General features: G+C 36.2%; 1 protein-coding gene across 6 annotated transcripts in view; it reads left to right on the top strand.

Moving 5' to 3' along the window:
- The window catches only part of PHTF2 (putative homeodomain transcription factor 2), a 119,971-nt gene extending 107,782 nt beyond the window's left edge, over window positions 1-12,189 (top strand). For all 6 annotated transcript variants that reach the window (XM_032873274.1, XM_032873273.1, XM_032873272.1 and 3 more), the window contains 5 exons: window positions 875-961; window positions 4,594-4,749; window positions 5,644-5,739; window positions 9,010-9,135; window positions 9,770-12,189. In XM_032873274.1, the coding sequence (XP_032729165.1) occupies window positions 875-961; window positions 4,594-4,749; window positions 5,644-5,739; window positions 9,010-9,135; window positions 9,770-9,790 (486 nt within the window). In that variant the 3' untranslated portion in view covers window positions 9,791-12,189. The remainder of the gene's footprint in view (window positions 1-874; window positions 962-4,593; window positions 4,750-5,643; window positions 5,740-9,009; window positions 9,136-9,769) is intronic.
- The last annotated feature ends 10,011 nt before the right edge of the window (window positions 12,190-22,200 follow it).

Here is a 22,200-nt window from a genome sequence, read left to right as displayed (position 1 = left end):
TAAAAACTCCTTGGAGTTTCTCCTTAGCTCTTAAGCTGAAGATCAAAATCTGATTAGAGCCTATAGTGCCCTTCATGACCTAGCTCTTGAGGATAGCCTCTCTCTCTTTTGATTTTGAAACATTTTCCCCTCTCCATTCCAGCCATATTAGACTGCTTCAGTTCTGTAATTGCAATATTATTTTTCCTGTTTCATGCTCTTGCACTTGCCCTTCCTTCTGCCAGGAACACTGCCATGTGCCATCGTGCCCTGGCACCTTATTTTGGCATAAATACCACTTTATTAGGGAGATCTTCCTAGGCTATCTTCCTAACTTGATTAAGAGTTAGGAGTGTGAGCTGGGAAAGATCTCCCTAAGGAAGTGATATTTACACCAAATTCCCTACCAGTTTTCTCAAGCATCCTTTACCTTTACTTTAATAGCACTCATTACAATTGATCGCATAGATCTGTGGTTATAAACTTGATGTTTGGCTCTCGGCTAGTTCCTATGAAGGTAAGGACCAGGTCTGTTTTGTTCTCCGCTGTATTTCCAGTACCTGACACAGGGCCTCATTCTCTTGAGCAGGTGCTCAAGAAACATTTGTTGAATAAATGATTAGTGTTTGACAAAATATTTGGAATGAAATGAAATGAAAAATGTGGAAATTATGCCAAAAAGTCCATGCTATGTGTGCACCGTCTTCACTGTATTGCAAATCCTCAGGAAATAGTAATACTTGGTAATTAAAATTCATCTGACAAATTAGGTATATTTTCGACATTGTAAGTTACGATCAACCTGCAGGGATGGATCAACACTTTAATTGAAAGCATGGAATTAGTTCCTAATTAGTAAATATATTTAAAAGTGTTTTCCCTTTTTTTCCCCCAGCGTCGAGGTCCTCAGCGATCAGTTGATGTAATAGTTTCATCTGCTTTCTTGTTGACTATATCAGTTGTGTTTATCTGTTGTGCCCAGGTGAGTTGACTTGCCCAATGTGTAAAAATGAGATAATCACAGCTCTAATTATTTAGCTCCATAAGGCTTTCTAATAATAAACAACCAAAGTAATAATACTTATGAGCCTAGTTATTATACAGGTTTTAAAATTGACTTTTTGCCGTTCCATCTTTTTTTCGGTAGAATGAATAAATGGGTCTATTCATCTCTGTATCATGAACAGTGGCTGGCATATTCTCAGATGTCTGTTGATTGAATATATAGTAATCAGTTTTTATCCACCATTCACTTGGTTATCTTTATTTCCCAAAACAAACTTACGAGTAACTAGAATTATGAGATTGTTTCAGACTGTTTTTCATGAATCTCTGCTTTATTCACATTTAGTATTAATTCTTTCATTTTTTATCTGGATTGTCACTGTGCCTTGACTGCCTCAGGCTCTGAAAAAGAACTCTCATTGTCCAAGATTAGTCAGGAAGCACAGAAATATCTCAGGCTATTCTAGGTTATAAAATTAAACTTCCATTTCAAGTAATATGACATACTAGATTATCTGAAGGTTCTTACGCTTTAAAGCACTATATAATGCTGGGGAGGGGGAGGAAAAACCTCAGCTTTTTAATGTACATCTGTAAACTTTTTAATATACATATTACATACATACCTGAGTTTATAAGACAGTAAGAGGCCAAACATGAAGATAAAATTTAAAAACAGAGTAATTAAGTATGTGTTAATCCTGTGGCAGCCCTTGGATAAAGTGAGGTACGTTGTCAATTTTAATATCTTAGAGACTTGAAATTTTATGCCCAGAGAGGACAGAAGATGAGGCCTCAGCCTGCATACCTCCTTATACATGATACCCCTTGAAAGGACTACAGTCTCAGTGAAAAGGTAGAATAAGAAAAACAGCATGCTCTCCAGCACAGGAGGGCAATAAGAAAGTTCATCTGACTCTCTGCCTGGACTGACAAGAATGGGGGGGGGATAAGCCTCTCCTCTAAGAATATATAACCATAGGTCATCCCTCATTATAGATTCAGGGTTTAAATTGCACATTACATGTCTTGTCCTATAACCTCTGTGTCAAGAAGTTAATATGAAAAGTGGTCCTAGGTTCCTGGATACCCAGATACATGGCAGAAGCAAAACCAAGATTGTTCTTGGGGGGATGTGTCTTCAACTTAAGCCTCCTAGGATTTCCACAGATGGAGCCCCTTCAGGTTTCAGAACACTGAAGAGGCAGTCCATGTGAGTGAGTCAACAGATCGCCAAACACTGGGATTAGACCTCCAGCTACCTCAGATGATAGACTGATCAGATAGGAACTCTAAGATAAAGACATGGATAACACTATGGAAAAAAGACAGATTTGAGAAAGAACTGACAACACTTCAGAGAAATGAAAAATATAGTTAGTGACATTTAAAACACAGTAAACAATAAATAGCAGATTTGAGGACAGTGAAAAATAGTGAATGGGAGATGGTAGAAGTTACCCAGAATATAGGACAGAGATAAAGAGATGGAAATATGAAAAGGACATTGAGGCAGATGAAAGAGCCAATGAATATCTGGTAGGAATTCTAGATGGAGAGGAGAAGGAAAGCAATATTTGGAGAGATAATGGCTAAGAGTTTTTCCATATTGATGAAAGATATTAATTTCAGATTTAGGAAGCACAGCAAGAATGAAAAGGAGCAAAAGTAGATCCACAATTAGACATATTGTGGAGAAACTGCAGAACACCAAAAACAAAGAGAAAAATTGTAAAAGCAACCAAGAGGAAAAGACTGATTTCTGTACTCAAAATTCCTTATTGCATCTCAGTCTTCCATGTTTAATTTTCACGTTCCCGGAGTACATGTTGTAGTGGTTCTGACTCTTAGGAACATAAAACCTTTCTGAGCCTATCATCATAGACACATGGAACATAATAGCTTTGGAAGGTTTTGAATGTAGGATAGAAAAAGCTACTGCAGGCAAATACTAGCCAAAAGAAAGCTGGTGAGTTCACATTAGTATTAGCTGAAATAGACTATATTAAGTATAAGGGATAAAAGGAAACTTGACAAAAATTAGAAGAAGAATTTATCAGGAAGATTTAATAATTCCCAGCTTGCATGCATGTAATCACATAACTTCAAATATATCTATAGACAGCCAAAATTAATAGCACTAAGATGAGAAATTATAGAAAAAAACCTCGTTGGGAGGTCTCAACACATTTCTTTCAGTAAATGATAGATTAAACTGACAAGAAAATAAAATGAAGATATGTATGCAAACAACAGTTAAAATTTTGTTCTAAAATTAGAGAATACATATTCATTTCAGACACAAGGACAGTTTATAAAACTTTCCCATGTACCTGGACAAAAGTAATTCTCAGCTCAGACCGTATAGGCCACTTGATCTAACTAATGCAGTTACAGTAGGAAACAATGACAGCAGCAAGAAAATTCATACAGTTGGAAATTTTAAAACATACAAATAATAAGTATTTAAAAAGAAAAAGTACAGTATATTTAACCATAAGCTACTGGCACAGTTGAGAAACATTTTTTTTAAGAATGCTAATATAAGTTAACTCTATATCATTAAAGTGGAAAGCTTTGGTGGACAACTTTGTACATATGCATAATTTATTAAAACTGACTCAAAACATAAATGAAAATCTGAGGAGAATTATAACTATAAAGCAGCAGTGATTCAGTTAAAAATTTGCCACCAACAAAAATCCTCTAGACCCATGTGGTTTCACAGTTGAATTTTGCTAATTATTCAAATAAACAGCTAATTCTATTTTTTTAAAGATTTTATTTATATTAGAGCACAAGCAGAGGGGAGGAACAGAGGGAGAAGCAGATTCCCTGCTGAGCAGGGAGCCTGATGTGGGACTGGATCCCATGACCCTGAGATCTTGACCCGAGCCAATGGCAGATGCTTAACGAGTGAGCCACCCAGGTGCCCCTAAACAGCTAATTCTAATCCTACACAAAACATCTAGAGAATAGAAAAAAAGGAATATTCCCCAACTAATTTTAGGTGACTAACAGAATCTTGGTACCAGTTGATTAGAGAGAGAGTATGAAAATGGAAAACTATGAACTAATTTTCCTTATTAACATCAATGCAAAAGACTAGCAAGATGAAGCCAGCAACTTAATAAATATGCCATGACCAGTATAGTTTATCCCTGGAATGCAAAGACTTTCAACTTGGAAAATCCCTGAATCTGGTTTGAGCTCCTTTAGTTGATTTAAAGGAGGAGAAAACAACTAATCATCTCAACAGATGCAGAAAACAAATTGGTGAATTTCAGTGGACATTCATAATACTGGCAAGTACTGTTCTTAATCTATAAAGTATATTTTTCAAATATTAGAGCAGACATTGTTCATATGATATTTATTACCTTATGGGTATTTACTTTAAATTAGGAATAAGACACTTACCCTCTCCAGTCATGGGTTTTGATTATATGTTTTATGTGTTTGAAATATTCCATAATAAATGTGGAATGTTTTTAAAATGTACTACTACATTCATGATTCATTTGTATGAAACAAAATGTTACTTCCTTTTGAAAAGAAATTGTTTGAATCATATTGCTGCTTCCTGTTGCCTTTTTCATACACTTTTAGTTGCTCCATGTGCACGAGATCTTCCTTGATTGTCACTACAATTGGGAGCTAGTAATCTGGTGCATCTCGTTAACGCTTTTTCTCCTAAGATTTGTTACCCTTGGATCAGAAACAAGTAAAAAATACAGCAATACCTCAATATTACTTACTGAACAGGTGAGAATGCATGTTTATTCTCTTACAAGTTAATGTCTATAATCTACATATTAAACTACAAATTTTTTCATTTCAAGTTTTTTACGAACCTGTTGTTAGATTGCAGTTGTGTACAAATCAAAACTTGAAGTTTGATAGAACACAAACCTCATCTTCAGTGCTCCTGACTTGATGCAGTTTTCAAATCTAATCTGTTTTTCTGTTGCACTTTTATTTGACAAGAGGGAAGTACTATTTATAGAAATGATGAATTTTAAACCATTAGTGGGATATATTTGCTTTGCAGTGTGGCACAGCCATATTTGAATAAGTATGAATTTTTATTCAATGGGAAGGGTAAAGCATAATAGTTTTGATGGTTAACTTTATCTTGTGTGAATATGGTTAACAGTTTCCTTACCATTTCATAGGAATTATTCAAAGAAACTTACAGCCAATGAAAACTTTTTTAGTATTTTTTTCAAGGATAGTTTGATTTTAAAAAATTGGTAACCCTGTTACAGGAGCTCAAACAGAAAGGGGAGAGGGACAAACCAACCAACTGATTTCCTTTACTCCAGTTCTCACTCATTCTTTAGGTTGCTTTGGCTCTGGGACTAAAGTGTTTCACCTGTTATTAAATAATGACATCTAGTTTGCCTTTCTTATGTCAGCTTTCATTATACTTGAAAAGTTTAAAAAAGTCCTTGATTTCTTATTATAAAATACCATGTTTATTGTAGGGAATTTGGGCTATACAGTACAGTATGAAGGAGAATATTAATGTCTTCTGTTATCTCAATCACCAGAGAACTGCCGTTAATATTTCAGTAACTATCTTTCACTTGCTTTTAAAAATGAGTATCTGTTGTAATTTTAAGTATTTTTAACTACTTTTTCCTTTTTTATAAAAAGATAAACCTCTACTTGAAAATGGAGAAGAAACCTAATAAAAAAGAGGAACTGACACTAGTGAATAATGTTTTAAAGCTGGCTACTAAACTGCTAAAGGTAAAAATAAATTGAAAATGGATTTAATGTAGAATATACTGTTCTGGCACTATATCTGAGCCTTCTGTGCAGATCCTACCTTGTGTTTGGTTTTTATGATTGTCCAGATTGTTTCCAAATTATATTTGACCACATTTATGCCATGAGTCACAGTAATCCCAATCATTTCATTTTGAAATTTCAATAACTTTTTAAAAAATTAAGACTTTAGTAATGTCTGAAGTACTGTAGAGGTTGGCATCTTTGGAAATTTTGCCTCCTAGAACTTAAAATAGATTTCAAAAAGGAAGATTTTTTTTTTTTAAGATTTTATTTATTTATTTCACAGAGACAGTGAGAGAGGGAACACAAAAAGGTGGAGTGGCAGAGGGAGAAGCAGGCCTTCCGCAAGCAGGGAGCCCGATGCGGGGCTTGATCCCAGGACCCTGGGATCATGACCTGAGCCAAAGGCAGACGCCTAATGACTGAGCCACCCAGGTGCCCCTCAAAAAGGGAGAATTTAATGTTAATTTGGAAATTTTCTCATTTTGTATTTCTGAAGGCAGTCTTCTGCTTGGCCTGAGTTAGCTTAATTACATAACAAATTAGTTAACAAATATATAATAATTATAATAAATATGTATTACCAGTAAACATTTGAATTTTTAGATCATTTCTTATAACCATCAAATAGACTATAATTTCAAAATATCAATACTTCCAAGGAATTTCAAAATACTTCCAAGGAAGTAATTTGATAAAATATTTTTAGCACTGCTTTGCAGTGTTGGTAATGCTTTTCTCTCTTAAAAGGAAAATGTCTTAAAATCTTAATTTTCATAGCAAATTGAATATAATTCTTAGAGATGTTTGTAAGTGTTCAGAGAATGGTACAAAATTAGTTGTGTCTCAATGTTACGATTATTTCTTCAGTCAGTTAAAAAGTCTTAATGGGCTCTACTGCCTCACAGCATACACTAGGCCTGGACAAGTTTCTGAAGAGGTGGGTGGGCTTGTCTGGTGTCTCTGTGGGCGGTGTCTTCAGAGTGTAAGGCACTATGCCAGGCAGGATGAGACTTAGGAGCGGCTTCAGTCCCAGAGTAGAGAAATAGGAGATAACTAAAGGACAAAGCACAACAATATGATCCTTTTGGATCGCACACAGTTGTACACAGTCTTCTACTCAGAAACTAAAGACTTAATATCAATTGTTCCCTCTCTCTCCCACTTCACTGCCAAGAAATTCTGAGGCGCATTGATTCAACCTCTCAAATAGCTTCCAGTACATCCCCACTTCCCTGTCAGCTCTGCACTGGGTCAGACCCTCCCTCATTGTCTCTCACTTGAGCTCTGATCCATTGAACCCTCAAGGCCTTCCTGTTTCTAGTCTCCCGCCTCTCCAGCCTGTCTTCCACATTGCTTCCCCTCTGCCAGCGATATTCCTCACCTGCACAGCGCATGCACTTCTTCCCTAGTTAAATTTGCTGGTGCCAGTCTGTCAGTCCAGTCTGCATCAAGAATAACCCTTACCTCAGTAGCCGGTTTTACAAATTTGAAGGACTTCTTTCCATGCACTCGGGCTTTAAAATGTTAAGCAACCTGTAGCGATTCAAAGGAGCCATGTTCTCATGTGTCTTATGGAATGCCTGTTATCTCTTCCCACGAAGTTTTAGAAACACCTTCCTCTAGGGCCTGTACCTCTTATATACCCCTCTTCAGCGGGAGACTCACAGTTGAATTGTTTATTTGCATGTCTGTTAGAGACTATAAGGTCCTTCAGCACAGGAACTGAATCCTAATTTCCCAGAGCCTAACACAGGGCCTGCCATATAACTTTAAATCTGAGAATCAATAGATCATTTCCTACAGGAGGCATCAAGGCTGAGTGTTCCTAGTCCAGACACTTTTCAAGTGGGCTCCAGAAAACATGGTTGTTTTTAACTGGGTTTAAAATTTAGCCTTCTATATGAATTCATTGGTGGACTACAGATCTGCTTAGGAAAGAACCATAATCCCAGTCTAAGCTTTTCTGGGATTTTACAGTAATTACATTTTTTCAAGTTAATTGAATTATCCCTTCTACCAGTCACTGGTGATTTTTGTCGTCAAGGTGATGTACTGATCTTTCATCAGGATATTTTCTTTTACAGTGTTTAATGTACACAATGCCAGTTTTTTTTTTTTTTATTATTACTCATGTTCATTATTTTTGTTAAATATGAGATTCAGGATCACATTTGTTTAAAAGAGCTTCCACATATGTATTTGTATATGTATTTTATTATAAGGCACACAAAATAATTTTAAAAGGGAAGAAGGTGAAAGATTGAGATTCTGGGAATCTTAAGTATCAAAACTTTCCTTCCTATATGTAACTTTCCTTTATTACAAAACACTTTTCTAAAAATGTACTGTAGGTCCCAGCCATGAAACCATATTTTGTCAGTAGTTGATCAAGCTGTTTGGAAGAGCTCTTCCATGGAACAGTGCATTTAATTTCCAGAATAAACGTTGAATTGCAGAAAGAAAGAAAAAAGTTTCAAGGTGAACTGCCTTCGAGTTTTAACAAAAAATGGCACTTGAACAAAGGCCACATGTGAGATGTTAGAAACTCATGGGGAATCCTGTATTTTAGCAGTGGCCCAGAATAAGAAATGCTTTTTGACTGATCTCTTCCAATAAACTTGTAATAATAAAGCATATTAAATCTTTGAATCAGTCAGTTCTTATATTCAAAAAGTAATTGTTGGGGCACCTGGGTGGCTCAGTGGATTAAATCCTCTGCCTTCGGCTCAGGTCATGATCTCAGGGTCCTGGGATTGAGCCCCGCATCAGGCTCTCTGCTCAGCGGGGAGCCTGCATCCTCCTCTCTCTCTGCCTGCCTCTCTGCCTACTTGTGATCTCTGTCTGTCAAATAAATAAATAAAAATCTTTAAAAGAAAAAAAAGATACTGTTCTCTTCCATGTTCTCTTCTTATCTTAGAAAATGTTTTCAAACCTCTCGATAGCTACTAAAGCAGTACTTTACTAGTCATTCATTTGAGACAAAAATCAGAGTTATAAATTTAGGTTATAGAGTTCTTTTAATGAAAATCACTTCTAAAAACAAAAAACCCACAAGGTGCACTTACTTCTTTCAAGTTTAATCAAGTTTATCCTTTCTAAAAGCACCCATAATTTGAAACTCTTTTTTGAAAGTGTTTTTTGAAAATTCTCTATTTTGCCCTGAATTTGTTTAACTGCTAATTCTTAATGAGTTTTCAAGCTCATGGATTTTTTTTCTCCTGCTAGGAATTGGACAGTCCCTTTAGATTATATGGGCTTACGATGAATCCACTGCTTTATAACATCACCCAGGTTGTCATCCTTTCAGCCGTCTCTGGTGTTATCAGTGACTTGCTTGGATTTAATTTAAAGGTAAGCCCTTCCTAGTACTTTTTTATTTCATAGTGCCCTGTTATATTTTGTGACATTTATTTTACCCTATCACTCTTTTGAGATGTCCTATGTGCAGTGATGAAGTCGTTTTGATAATACTGTACAAAGAGAATGAATAATATTCTTGGTTTATAATGCTGATGGAACTCCTAATTTGGAACAGTGTTCCTACAAATAGAACTCTTTTATGGAATAAGTAAAGGGATTTATTTTTACTTATGTAATCTGAATCTAATTTAGGTGATAAAAAAGGAAAAGAAAAGCCCTATTTCTTTTTTTAGCCAAAAGTGATATTATCTGTTATATAGCCGTGCATACATCCTCCAACATACACACAGCTCCTAATGAATAAGGTGTAGATTATTCAGATTAAACCAGAAGTATGTATATACTGCTACTTCCCAGTAAAAGAAAGCAGGGAAAATCTGATTTTCACTTTTTTATTTTAAGGTGAAATCTTCTTAAAAACACCAGGGATAAAGGAGTTTAAAATAGTAGAGCCTGCCCTTGTTTATGAATGAAATTTAGATAAAAGCATTATGTGATATAATTTAGTAAGTTGCAGTATTAAAACTGACGCTAATGGTTACTACTTCTATTATTTTTTCACTAGCTGTGGAAGATTAAATCATGACAATTCAGAGAAAAGAAGATGTAGCCTCTTTCCAGAATAAGAGTACCAACTAAGCTGCCTGAAAGCAGTCACTGACTCTTTGCTTCAGGAGTCTCAGCTGGGAAATCGAAGTGTTTACATCAGACTGTCTTGTGCAATTCTTATATTTATTTTACTTGTTCATTGTTTTTTTACATTTATTTTAGTCTTTATATTTTATTTTTAGCATTGTTGTACTTAGTTGTTGTTGCAAGGGTGATAAAACTGATATCCAGATACTTGAGATCCTGGTAATTGTTCATAAATAATTGACAAAATAACAAATTGTGAGTCTAGAAGCCATTGCTAAGTACTGTTCGTCCATCGATGCCGTGAACTTGCCTTACTTGAGGAAAACGTCTTTAACATTGGAATATTGGATTGGATTCATCTAAACACAGAAAGTATGTTCTTTGGTAAATCAAGATCCAGTCAGGGTTTCTTTTGAATTATTTTGGAACAATGCCAGGATCTACACTGATTAAGCTGCAGTTATGCACCCTTCAGTATTAATATATATATGGTATTACATAACAGGTCAACAAGTGCTCTTTGATGATAAAACTCTTAATAGAGCAATAATTGTAAATGGTTACCATACTGTAAGATATTTTGATAAAAATTAGTAATAATTGTATTTATTTGAAACACTGGGCTGTTTGCACAGCTCCAACTGTGCATGCTCAAAATGTGCACTTTTTAAAATTGTTACTTTTAAATGCGTATCTTTATATGGGATATGTTATAGTGTACTAGGGCATGATCTGGTATCCTTTTGAGTGAGGTATACACTCATCTCACAAGTGAAGTGCCTATTGATATTACTAAAGTACATTATGTTTACTCAAGTAAAATAATTTTTCCCCATGGTACACTATAGTATATACACACTCAAATGAACAACTTAAGAATAAGGTTAAGAACCAGTAGAATATTCCTCTGGTTGCTAGTTATAAAACTTTATCCAGATTTTCAGAAAAGAGCTTCAGTTTGCAAATTCTATCCTCTAAACTTAACCTGGTGCATCTCCCTCACCCTCAATTTTATAAGGGCTATTTTAGATGCTTTTAACCTGGAAAGTTACCTACTCCCCCACCTCCACCCCCCCACCACACACACACATGCAATTTGCCAAGTGTCCAAATGAGAATTTATCACGTTGGCATGTTAGGTAAGTAGGGCGAATATGATGGTTATCTTACATTAGGCCTTGATTTTAAGTTGTTATATTTGTACAATCAAGAATATATTAGGAATTACATGAAACATGAAATGTTTTTGCAGGTTTTTTTTTAAACTGGGTATCTAGTTTCTAAAACAATTTATTTGAAATAGTATAGAATTTTCTTGGTGCAAGGTGTATCATGTTGAATATCCTCACATTTTTTACCATGTTTTAGGGAATTTAAAATAATTAATTGTAAATGATTTATTTGATTGGTGCAGTTTTAATCCCCAAGTCATAATCTTAAGATCAGGAATGTGTAGAGAACAGAGCCATGTCATAATATCACTTTGCTCTTACCATTCCTTTTGATCAGCCTCAATTCAGCCTCATTGTGCAGTGTATTTTCTTTGTGTAAAAAACAACAAAAGCAATTTGTTTTACTTTCCTATGTTCTCATATGTTTAATAATGACCAAAGTGCATTCTGAGTTTTTTCAAGGAATGTATTACTGGAGCTTTAAGAACATACTTATTTTCTCATGTGAAAATTAGGCTTTGTTTGATATGTTTCTTCTTCCTCTATTGTCTAATGTTGAGGTTGTTTTTAGGAATTATATTTTATAAACTTTTTCAGAATAAGGTACATACCTATACAGAACTTAACATTTTGCACAGAATATATCAAATATATTTTGAGAAAAAAAGTACAGCATGAGTTCTGTTAGGAATAAAAGATAAAACTATTGTATCTCACAAAAAAAACTTATTTCAGAATGGAAATATTTTTGAGAAAGGTAGCTAAGTATACTGATCTAGGAAAATGCTTGTTGTGGATTGAAGTTCATTTTAACTTAAGAGTTGGGAGTTGATTTGTTGAGTACAGTATACCTCTCAACAACCTATAAATAATATGAATTATGTCACTAATGTGGGCAGCAGTAGAATACCAAAAGGAAAAAAGTCATTTTAAGCAATTTCAAAACATTAATGGAACTGTTTTCAAAGCAGAAATATTGACATTTGCTGCCTTTAAGAATACCATGAATGTAAGAAATGGAAAGATTGTAACATATCACATAATATAGAAAAGGCAGTTCAAAGATAGAATTGTGGCAGATGTTGTGTGTTAACTGTTGTTTCTTTGCCACATGTGTTTTATTTGAAAGTTTGAACAGCAAGTTTAAAATAAAATATTCTATGCTGACAATGTTAAACTGGAGGTGTTTCTTGTTTGTTTTTTTCATTTTTAATTCATATGCATTTCTATGGTAATTTTGTATTTGCTATAGATGAACTTTAGTTATAACTCTTAGATTTCAAGGGAATGGAAATAAATTCTTTTAAACTCCCTGACATTTAAAATTTTGTTATGATTCTTAACATTAAAGAATAATAATACATATGCAGGTCTTTCATCACCAAAATGCTATGATATCATTAATTTTTTTTTTTTTTTTTTTTTTTTGCTTGCTTGTTTGTATTTAAATACAGAAAACTGGCTGTGGCCTGGGATTTTAAAACTCATTGTCAGAAGGATAGTGGTATTTTTAATCAGTTTTGCCACACGAGTTCAGCATGAGATATCATGGCCAAAAATAAGATGGGTAAGCATTCTAATATTTCTATTACCTAATTGGTACAAGTGTTAATAGGATTTTAATAAATCAGGGACTATTAATTCAAGTGTACTTTCAAACTTACCTTAAGCTTAGAATTGGCTCTTTTAATGAATCTCCTTTCAGACTGCAAAATGGAGCACATGACTAGTAACTCCTTGAATTGCTATATCACTTAGAACACTAATACTCCCACCTTTTTTCATTCACAAATGCTTATCAATAGCACTGGTTCCCTCTCAGAGCTCAGCTCCTGGGGATGAGACTGTGGATCTAGGAGACAGTATATTTTCAAAAAAAGATATTCTCCAAATAATTTGGAAAATTGGTCTCACCTGTCAGTCCTCACCACCTTGAGAATTACTACCTTAAGATCAGGAATTCCATGAGATTTTAGCTGTATTCCTAGCACATAAAATGGTGCCTAATATATAGAAGAATCTCAGTCTATTTACTAAATGAAGGAATAAATGAATGACCTGAGTTAAATAGGACCTTAGACACCACCTAGTCCAAAGTTCTTATTTTACCAGATAAAAACACAGACCACAGAAGAAGTTAAGAATCTTCCCCAGGGTTGCTCTAGTTGGGTAATGATAGAACCCACAATCTCTTATTCTCTTTGAAAGTATATTCTGTAGAGACAGGAGGATGGTGCAGTAGGAGGACCTTAGGCTCGCCTCATCCCGTGAATACAACTAGGTGATTATCAGATCATCCTAAGTACCCCAGAAATTGACCTGAAGACTGGCAGAACAAACTCCACAACTGAAGGTTGAGAAGAAGCCACACTAAAGAAGGTAGGAAGTATGGAGACATGGTTTAGGGGAGAAACAGATCCTGGCTGCTGTGGAGGGGAGGTAACAGTGGTTACACAGAAGGCAGAGAGAGAAGCTCACAGGGGAACGCAGAGAAACATTTCCCTGCAGCCATTCGTTTAGAAAGTGAGAGGGGCTGAATTTTGTGAGTTTTTGCAACTAGTGAGGCTTAAAGCCTGGAGTTTTGTGGGGTTTTTTGTTTTTGGGTTTTTTATTTTAAGATCTTATTTATTTGACACACAGAATGCACAAGCAGAGGGAGCAGGAAAGGGAGAAGCAGGCTCCCTGCTGATCAGGGAGCCCAATGTGGGGCTCGATACCAGGACCCTGGGATCATAACCTCAGTTGAAGGCAGACACTTAACCAGCTGAGCCACCCAGATGCCCCAAGCTTGGAGCTTTAAAGGTCAGCGGGCTTGGATGGAATATAGCCTGAAGAGAGCATGGTTCTGGAGACAAGGGAGGCAAACAACCAGTGGGTGGCCGGGGGGTGAGGTGGGGGGGACGGGGACAGCATAGAAACAGTGATCTGGAGCATGCAGTGGGGAGACCGTTTGCTCTTCTCAGAATGTATCCCAGAGCAGTAGTATTCATGGAGACACATTTTCGGGAACAAAGGAGCTGGCCAGTACCATTTTCCCTCCCCTGCCCCTCAGCATAAACATAGAGCTACCTGTGGAAAGCAGCACAATGTAGACAGTGGCTACCTAACTTCCTTGTGGTAAGGCCCCTCCCCCTGCACTCTGGTGGAACTGCCCTTCTTAGTTACAGTTACCTCAGTCCCAGCATGGTGGGCCCATCCCTAGAAGACTAGCACAAATTCATGTCCACCCTGCTTCTCCCAACCAATGAGTTCGGCAGGGCCTCAGTTTTGGTGGAGGTGTTAACAGATCTCATTTCACAAGCAGACCAGAGCACGCCTAGTTAAAACTCACCACATTCTGGCCAAGGACCAAACACTGCCCACAGGCAAGGAGAGCCTCTGCAAATGACTGGCCTGAAGGATAGAACAGCCAGAACACCATAACAGAGCACATAGCACACGCTGGGGACACTCCCTGAAATGATAGGCCCTGGACATTACCATGATCTCTTCTTCATAACAATATTACTTTCAGAAGCAGGAGACAACTGGCTTTCCTAACACAAAGAAGCAGGTGGAGACTTAGACAAAATGATAAGATAGAAGAATTTATCCTAAGTGAAAGAACAAGATAAGCCCATGGCCAGAGAGCTAAGTGAAAACAGATACAAGTAATATGCCTGATGAAGAATTTAAAGGAATGATCATAAGGGAAATCACTGGACTTGAGAAAAGAATGGAAGGCATCTGTGAGACCCTCACTGCAGAGATAGAGTTAAAAAAGAATCAGAGATAAAGAGTGCAATAAATGAGATTAGAAACCTACCTGGTGCAATGAACAGTGGGTTGGAAGAAGCAGAGGAATGAATGACCTAGAAGAGAAAGGAATGGAAAGCAATGAAGCTGAATGAAAGAGAGAATGAATTATGCAGCACGAGAATAGATTTAGGGAATTCAATGAGTCCATCAAACATAATAACATTTGTATTATAGGAGTCCCAGAAGAAAAAGAGAAAAGGGGGCAGAAAATTTACCTGAAGAAATAATAGCTGAAAACTTCCCTAATCTGGGAAGGAAAAAGACATCTAGATCCAGGAGGCACAGAGAATTCCCATCAAAATCAGCAAAAGCAGGCCCACACTGAGACAGACTATAATTAAACTTGCAAAATATAGTGATAAAGAAGAAATCTTAAAAGCAGCAAGACAAAAGAATTCAGTCACTCACTTACAGGGGAAAACCCATAAAGATAGGAGATTTTTTTAGCAGAAACTTTGCAAGCCAGAAGAGAATGGTATAATATATTCAAAATACTGAATGGGGAAAATCTGCAGCCAAGAATACTCTATCCAGCAAAGCTATCATTCAGAATGAAAGGAGAGATAAGAGTTTTCCAGACAAAAACTAAAGGAATTCATGATTACTAAACCAGTCCTAAAAAAAATATTAAAAGAGACTCTTGAAGTGGATAGGAGAGACCAAAAGTGACAGTATGAAGATAGTGAACACAAAAGCAGTAAAAATATTTCTGTAAAAAGTCATTCAGGAACACACACACACACAAAGGGATATAAAATGTATTAACATACACCTAAAACATGGGGAGGAGAGGAGAAAAGAATGAGTTCAAACTTAAATGATCCCCAACTTTATATATAGTATGAAAAAAGGTTACATATAAACCTAATGGTTAACCATATATCAAAAACCACTAATGGGGGCACCTGGGTGGCTCAGTGGGTTAAGCCTCTGCCTTTGGCTCAGGTCATGATCTCAGAGTCCTGGGATTGAGCCCCGCATCGGGCTCTCTGCTCAGTGGGGAGCCTGCTTCCCCGTCTCTCTCTGCCTGCCTCTCTGCCTACTTGTGATCTCTCTCTCTCTCTGTCAAATAAATAAATAAAATTAAAAAAAAAAAACTAATGTGCAAAGAATAAAGAGAAAGAAATCCAAATATATCATTAAAGAAAATCAAAGCATGAAAGAAAAAGGATCAGAGAAAATCTGCAGAGACAACCACAAAACACATAATAAAATGGCAATAAATACATATTTATCAATAATTTCTTTGAATATAAATGGACTAAATGCTCCAATCAAAAAGACAGCATGTCATAATGGATTAAAAAAAAAAGAGACTCATTTTTTTTTTAAGATTTTATTTATTTATTTGACAGAGGTCACAAGTAGACAGAGAGGCAGGCAGAGAGAGAGAGGGGGGAAGCAGGCTCCCCGCTGAGCAGGGAGCCTGATGTGGGGCTCAATCCCAGGACCCTGGGATCATGACCTGAGCCAAAGGCAGAGGCTTTAACCCACTGAGTCACCCAGGCACCCCCAAGACTCATTTTAAACCAAAAGCCACCTGCAGATTAAAAGTGAGGGGATACAGGAGCACCTGGCTGGCTCAGTCAGAAGAGCATGCAACTCTTGATCTTGGAGTCATGAATCATGAATTAGAGCTCCATGTTAGGTGTAGAGGTTACTTAAATCTTTAAAAAAACGGTGTGTGTGTGTGTGTGTGTGTGTGTGAGATAAATCCATCAAAAGGAATGAAATCTTGCCATTTGCAATGACATAGATGGAGCTAGAGTATACTATACTAGGTGAAGTCAGGCAGAGAAAGACAGACACCATACGATTTCACTCACGTGGAATCTGAGAGACAAAACAGATGAACATATGGGTAGGAGGAAAAAATAAAGAGAGGGAACCAGACGATAAGAGAACAGCCTGGGGGTTGATGGAGGGAGGTGGGCGGGGTGAGTTAAATGGTTGATGGGTATTAAGGAGGGCACTTGTGTTGAGCACTGGGTGTTATATGCAAATGACAATCACTAATTTCTACTCCTGAAAACAATACTACACTGTATCTTAACTAACTAGAATTTAAATAAAAATTGGGGGGGGGAGTAAAGGCTTAATGCAAAATATTATAAAGCAATGAAAGCATGAAAGTTAGAGATTATGTCTAAGTAACTTTTTGAATTTTGGTTTTGAAACTTACAACATGTTTTTAAAGATTATTTTTTTATTTGTTTGACAGAACAAGAAGGGGGAGCGGCAGGCAGAGGGAGAGGGAGCCTAATGCAGGACTCAATCCCAGGACCCCAAGACAGTAACCCAAGCCAAAGGCAGACACCCAACCAAGTCACCCAGGCACCCAATTTATGACATTAATTATTTTTCTATTAGAAAAAAAAAAGTGAGGGGATAGAGAAACATGTATCATACAAACAGGTCAAAAGAAAGCCAGAATAGCAATACTTGTATCAGACAAACTAGACTTTAAAACAAAGACTGTAACAAAAGACAAAGAAGGGCACTATGTAATAATAAATGGGATAATCTGACAAGAAGCTACAACGGTTATAAGTATTTATGCACCCAACATGGGAGCACCCAAATACATAAAACAATAACAAACATAAAGGAACAAATTTATAATACTACAATAATAGTATAGGACTTCAACATTCCATTTACATCAATAGATAGATCATCCAAACAGAAAATCAACAAGGAATCAGAGGTTTTGAATGACACACTGGAACAGGTTGATCTAACAGATATATTCAGAACATTCTATCCTAAAACAGCAGAATACACATTCTTTTCAACTGCACATAGAACATTCTAGAAGTCAACCACAAGAAAAATCTGGAAAGACCACCAATACATGGAGGTTAAATAACATGCTACTAAACAATGAATGAGTCAACCGGGAGGTCAAAGATGAAAGTAAAAAATACATGGAAACAAATGAAAATGAACACACAACAGTCCAAAACCTTTGCGATGTGGCAAAAGAGGGAAGTATATGACAATACAGACCTGACTCAAAAAGCAAAAAAATCTCCAACAACCTAACCTTACACCTAAAGGAGCTAAAAAAAGAACAAACAAAGCCTAAAGCCATCAGAAAGAAAATTACAGCATAAATACATGATACGGAAACTAAACAACAACAACAACAACAAAAAAACAATAATAGAACAGATCTATGAAACCAGGAGATGGCTCTGTGAAGGAATTAATAAAATTGTTAAAACTCTAGCAAGTTATATCAAAAAAGGGAAAGGACCCAAATAAATAAAATCACAAATGAGAGAAATAACAACCAAAGCCACAGAAATGCAAAGGATTAAGAGAGAATATTATGAAAATACTATATGCCAACAAACTGGACAACCTAGAAGAAATGGATAAATTCCTAGAAACATATAACCTACAAAAACTGAAACAAAGAAATAGAAAATTTGAACAGACTGATAACCAGGAAAGAAATTGAATCCATAATCAAAAAACTGCTAACAAACAAAAACCCAGGACCAGATGGCTTCTTAGGCAAACTTCATGTAAAGAAGAGCTAATATCTCTTTTTCTCAAACTATTCCAAAACATACAAGAAGGAAAAATTCCAAATTCATTCTCTGAGACCAACATTACCCTGATACCAAAAGTACTAAAAAAAAAAAAAAAAAAAAAGACCGCTTAAAAAAAAAAGAATTACAGGCCAATATCTCTGAGGAACATAGAAGCAAACATCCTCAATGAAATACTAGCAAACCAAGTCCAACAACACATTAAAAACATCATTCACCATGATCAAGTGGGGTTTATTCCTGGGTTGCAAGGGCAGATCAGTATTTGCAAATCAATCAACACGATACATCACATTTATAAATATGATTGAGGCACCTGGGTGGCTCAGTAGGTTAAGTGGCTGACTCTTGGTTTTAGCTCAGGTCCTGATCGCGGGGTCCTGAGATTAAGCCCCGCATTGTACCCTTTCCTTAGTGCAGAGTCTGCTTGTCCCTTTCCCTCTGCTCCTCCACCTGCTCTTTCTCGCAAATCTTTTTTTTTTTTAAAGAACTATATGATCATTTCAATAGATGGAGAAAAAGCATTTGACAAAGTGTAGCATCCATTCATGAAAAGAAAAAACCCTCAACAAAATAGGTTTAGAGGGAAAATACCTCGACATAATAAAGGCCATATATGAAAGATGGACAGCTAACATCATCCACAATGGGGAAAAACTGAGACCTGTCCCTCTATGGTTAGAAAGAAGACAAGGATGTGCACTCTCACCATTTTTATTCAACTTGGTACTGGAAGTACTAGCCACAACAATCAGACAACAAAAAGAAAAGGCATCCAAATTGGCAGGGAAGAAGTAAACTTACACTTTTTGAAGATGACGTGATACTACATACAGAAACCCAAGATTGCACCATAAAACTGCTATAACTGAGACACCAATCTGGTAAAGTCGCAGGGTACAAAATCAATGTATAGAAATCTGCATTTTTGTATGCCAATGATGAAGCAGTGGAAAGTGAATAAGGAATCAATCTCATTTACAATTGATACCTAGGAATTAACCTAACCAAAGAGGTGAAAGAGCTGTACTTTGAAAACCATAAAACATTGATGAGAGAAATTGAAGATGACACAAAGAAAATGAAAGACATTCCATGTTCATGGATTGAAACAATATTGTTAAAATGTCTATACTGTAGAACGTAATGGACACATTCAGTGCAATCTCTATCAAAATACCAACAGCATTTTTCACAGAGCTAGAATAAGCAATCCTAAAATTTGTATAGAACTAAAAAGACCCCATGTAGCCAAAGCAGTATTAAAAAGAAAAGCAAAATTGGAGGCATCATAATTCTGGATTTCAAGTTATACTACAAAGCTGTGGTCATCAAAACAGTATGGTGCTAGCACAAAAATAGACACAAAGATCAATGGAACAGAGTAGAAAACACAGAATTGAGGTCAATTAATGTTCAACAAAGCAGGAAAGAGTAGCCAAGGGGAAAAACACAGTATCTTCAACAAATGGTTTTGGGAAAGGGGGACAGCAACATGCTAAAGAATGGAACTAGATCATTCCCAGTCACCATCTGCAAAAATAAACCCAAAATGGATTAAAGGCCTAAATGTGGGAACTGAAACCATGAAAAGCCCTTGAAGAAAGCACAGACAAATTTCTCTGACATTGGCTATAACAACTTTCTTGAGTCCCTAAGGCAAGGGAAACAAAAGCAAAAATAAACTATTGAGTGTACACCAAAGTAAAATGCCCCTGCACAGTGATGGAAACAATCAACAAAACTAAAATGCAACCTACTGAATGGCAGAAGATATTTGCAAATGACATACCCCATAAAGGGTTAGTATCCAAAATATATAAAGAACTTATAAAACTCAACACCCCCAAAATAAATAATTCAGTTAATAAATGGGCAGAAGACATAAATACACATTTCTCCAAGAAGACCTGAAGGTGGCCAACAGACAAATGAAAAGATACTCAACACCACTTATCATCAGGGAAATGCAGATCAAAACTACAATGAGATATCACCTCACACCTGTCACAATGGCTAAAATCAGTAACACAGGAAACGGCAGGTGTTGGCAAGAATGTGGAGAAAAGGGAACCCTCTTGCACTGTTGGTGGGAATGCAAACTGGTGCAGTCACTGTGGAGAACAGTATGGAGGTTCCTCAAAAAGTTAAAATTACAACTACCCTGTGATCCTGCAATTACATGATTAGGTATTTATCTGAAGAATACAAAAATACTAATTCAAAGGTCCGCATGCACCCTGGTATTTGTAGCAACATCTACAATAGCCAAATTATGGAAACAGCCCACGTGTATATCAACTGATGAATGGGTAGGCAAGATGTGGTATATATACATGATGGAATATTACTCAGCCATTTACAATGGAATGAATAGAGCTAGAGAGTATTATGCTAAGCAAAATACATTAGTTGGAGAAAGAAAAATACCATATGATTTCACTCATGGAATTTAAGAAACAAAGCAAATGAGCAAACATGAAAAAAAGGCCAACCAAGAAACAGACTCTTAACTAAAGAACAAACTGATGGTTATCAGAGGGGAGGTAAGCGGGGGGATGCATTGAATAGGTGATGGGGATTAAGACACATACTTGTGATGAGCACCGGGTGTTATATGAATGTGTTGGATCAGTATATTATACACCTGTAATGAATATTACACTGTTTGTTAACTAATTAGAATTTAGATAAAAACTTAAAGTCAAGACTCCCCTATTAAAAAAAGAAAGAAAAGAAGGTATATTCTGTAATAGTATCTCTGTATCTCTTGACTGATCAAAATACTTAATCATAGGGAAAATACTGTGGAGAGAACAAAGATACTGATAAATTATTCATCCATATTTGTAGTGAGGTCATATATAAGGGAATAGGCCTTGGCAATAGGAGAAAGTCCGAAGTCATTTGACATCTCCCTATTCAACTCCCGGCAGTGTCGTTTGTTGGGAAGTACATATGCTTTGGAGTCACACTCGTTTTATAATCTTGGGCAGATTCCTTAGCCATGTGTGAGTTTGGTTTTCTCAGCTATAAATTACTGATGGTGATACTAATACTATCTTACAGGGCTATTGGGAGGATTAATGAAAGAACATATGTAAAGCACCTAGCAAAGAACTGACAGGTATGGGTTATGCAGAAAGATGGGTTCTTTTTTCCTCTTCAAGTAAGTAACAGCCTAGGGCAATTAACAAGAATTTCCAAGCTAAACCATTCATATTACATATGATATCATGTGCATTTCTGGCAAATATGAGACATGATTAAGAATTATACATCATATAAATTATCCTACAGGAAGAATCCTTTTATAGGGAGTCAACATTTAATTCATTCATAAGCAGGCATACTAAAATGTGGAAGGAAGTCTCATTCTTTTTTAAGCCTTTATGTTCTACCCAATTATGAACAATTTTACTTAATTCTCTGGTACATATCCCATTCATGTCTTTTTATTGTTAGTTAGAACTCTGTTTATTTATATGTGGGTCCCTCACTAATAACACCCAGGAGCCTTTTTATCTTCTGCCTCATCTCAACCCTCAAACTTAAGTTCTCTGTTCACTGTTGATGCTTTGAGTTGCTAGCAAACATTTGCCTTGACTTTCTACAAATTGTACTTATGAAGATTTTACCAGAAACTCTGTGTTGTATATTTGGCAGGTGTTTTTTTTGTTTTGTTTTGTTTTATCTCTTGTACATTTGTATGTTCTCTGCAATGGCTCTTTCAAACTTTCTCTGTCATCCGGGAGCTCCTAAATCCCTCTCATCCCAACACTATCAGCATCTTCTTCCTCTGTACCACAGAGATAGAAGTCATCTTGTGT

The sequence above is a fragment of the Lontra canadensis genome, unplaced genomic scaffold (genome assembly GCF_010015895.1).
Source record: "Lontra canadensis isolate GAN:19392208 unplaced genomic scaffold, GSC_riverotter_1.0 scaffold48, whole genome shotgun sequence".
Classification (NCBI taxonomy): Eukaryota; Metazoa; Chordata; class Mammalia; order Carnivora; family Mustelidae; genus Lontra; species Lontra canadensis.
Note: the sequence above shows the minus strand (reverse complement) of the source record. Positions and strands in the feature narration are given on the sequence as shown.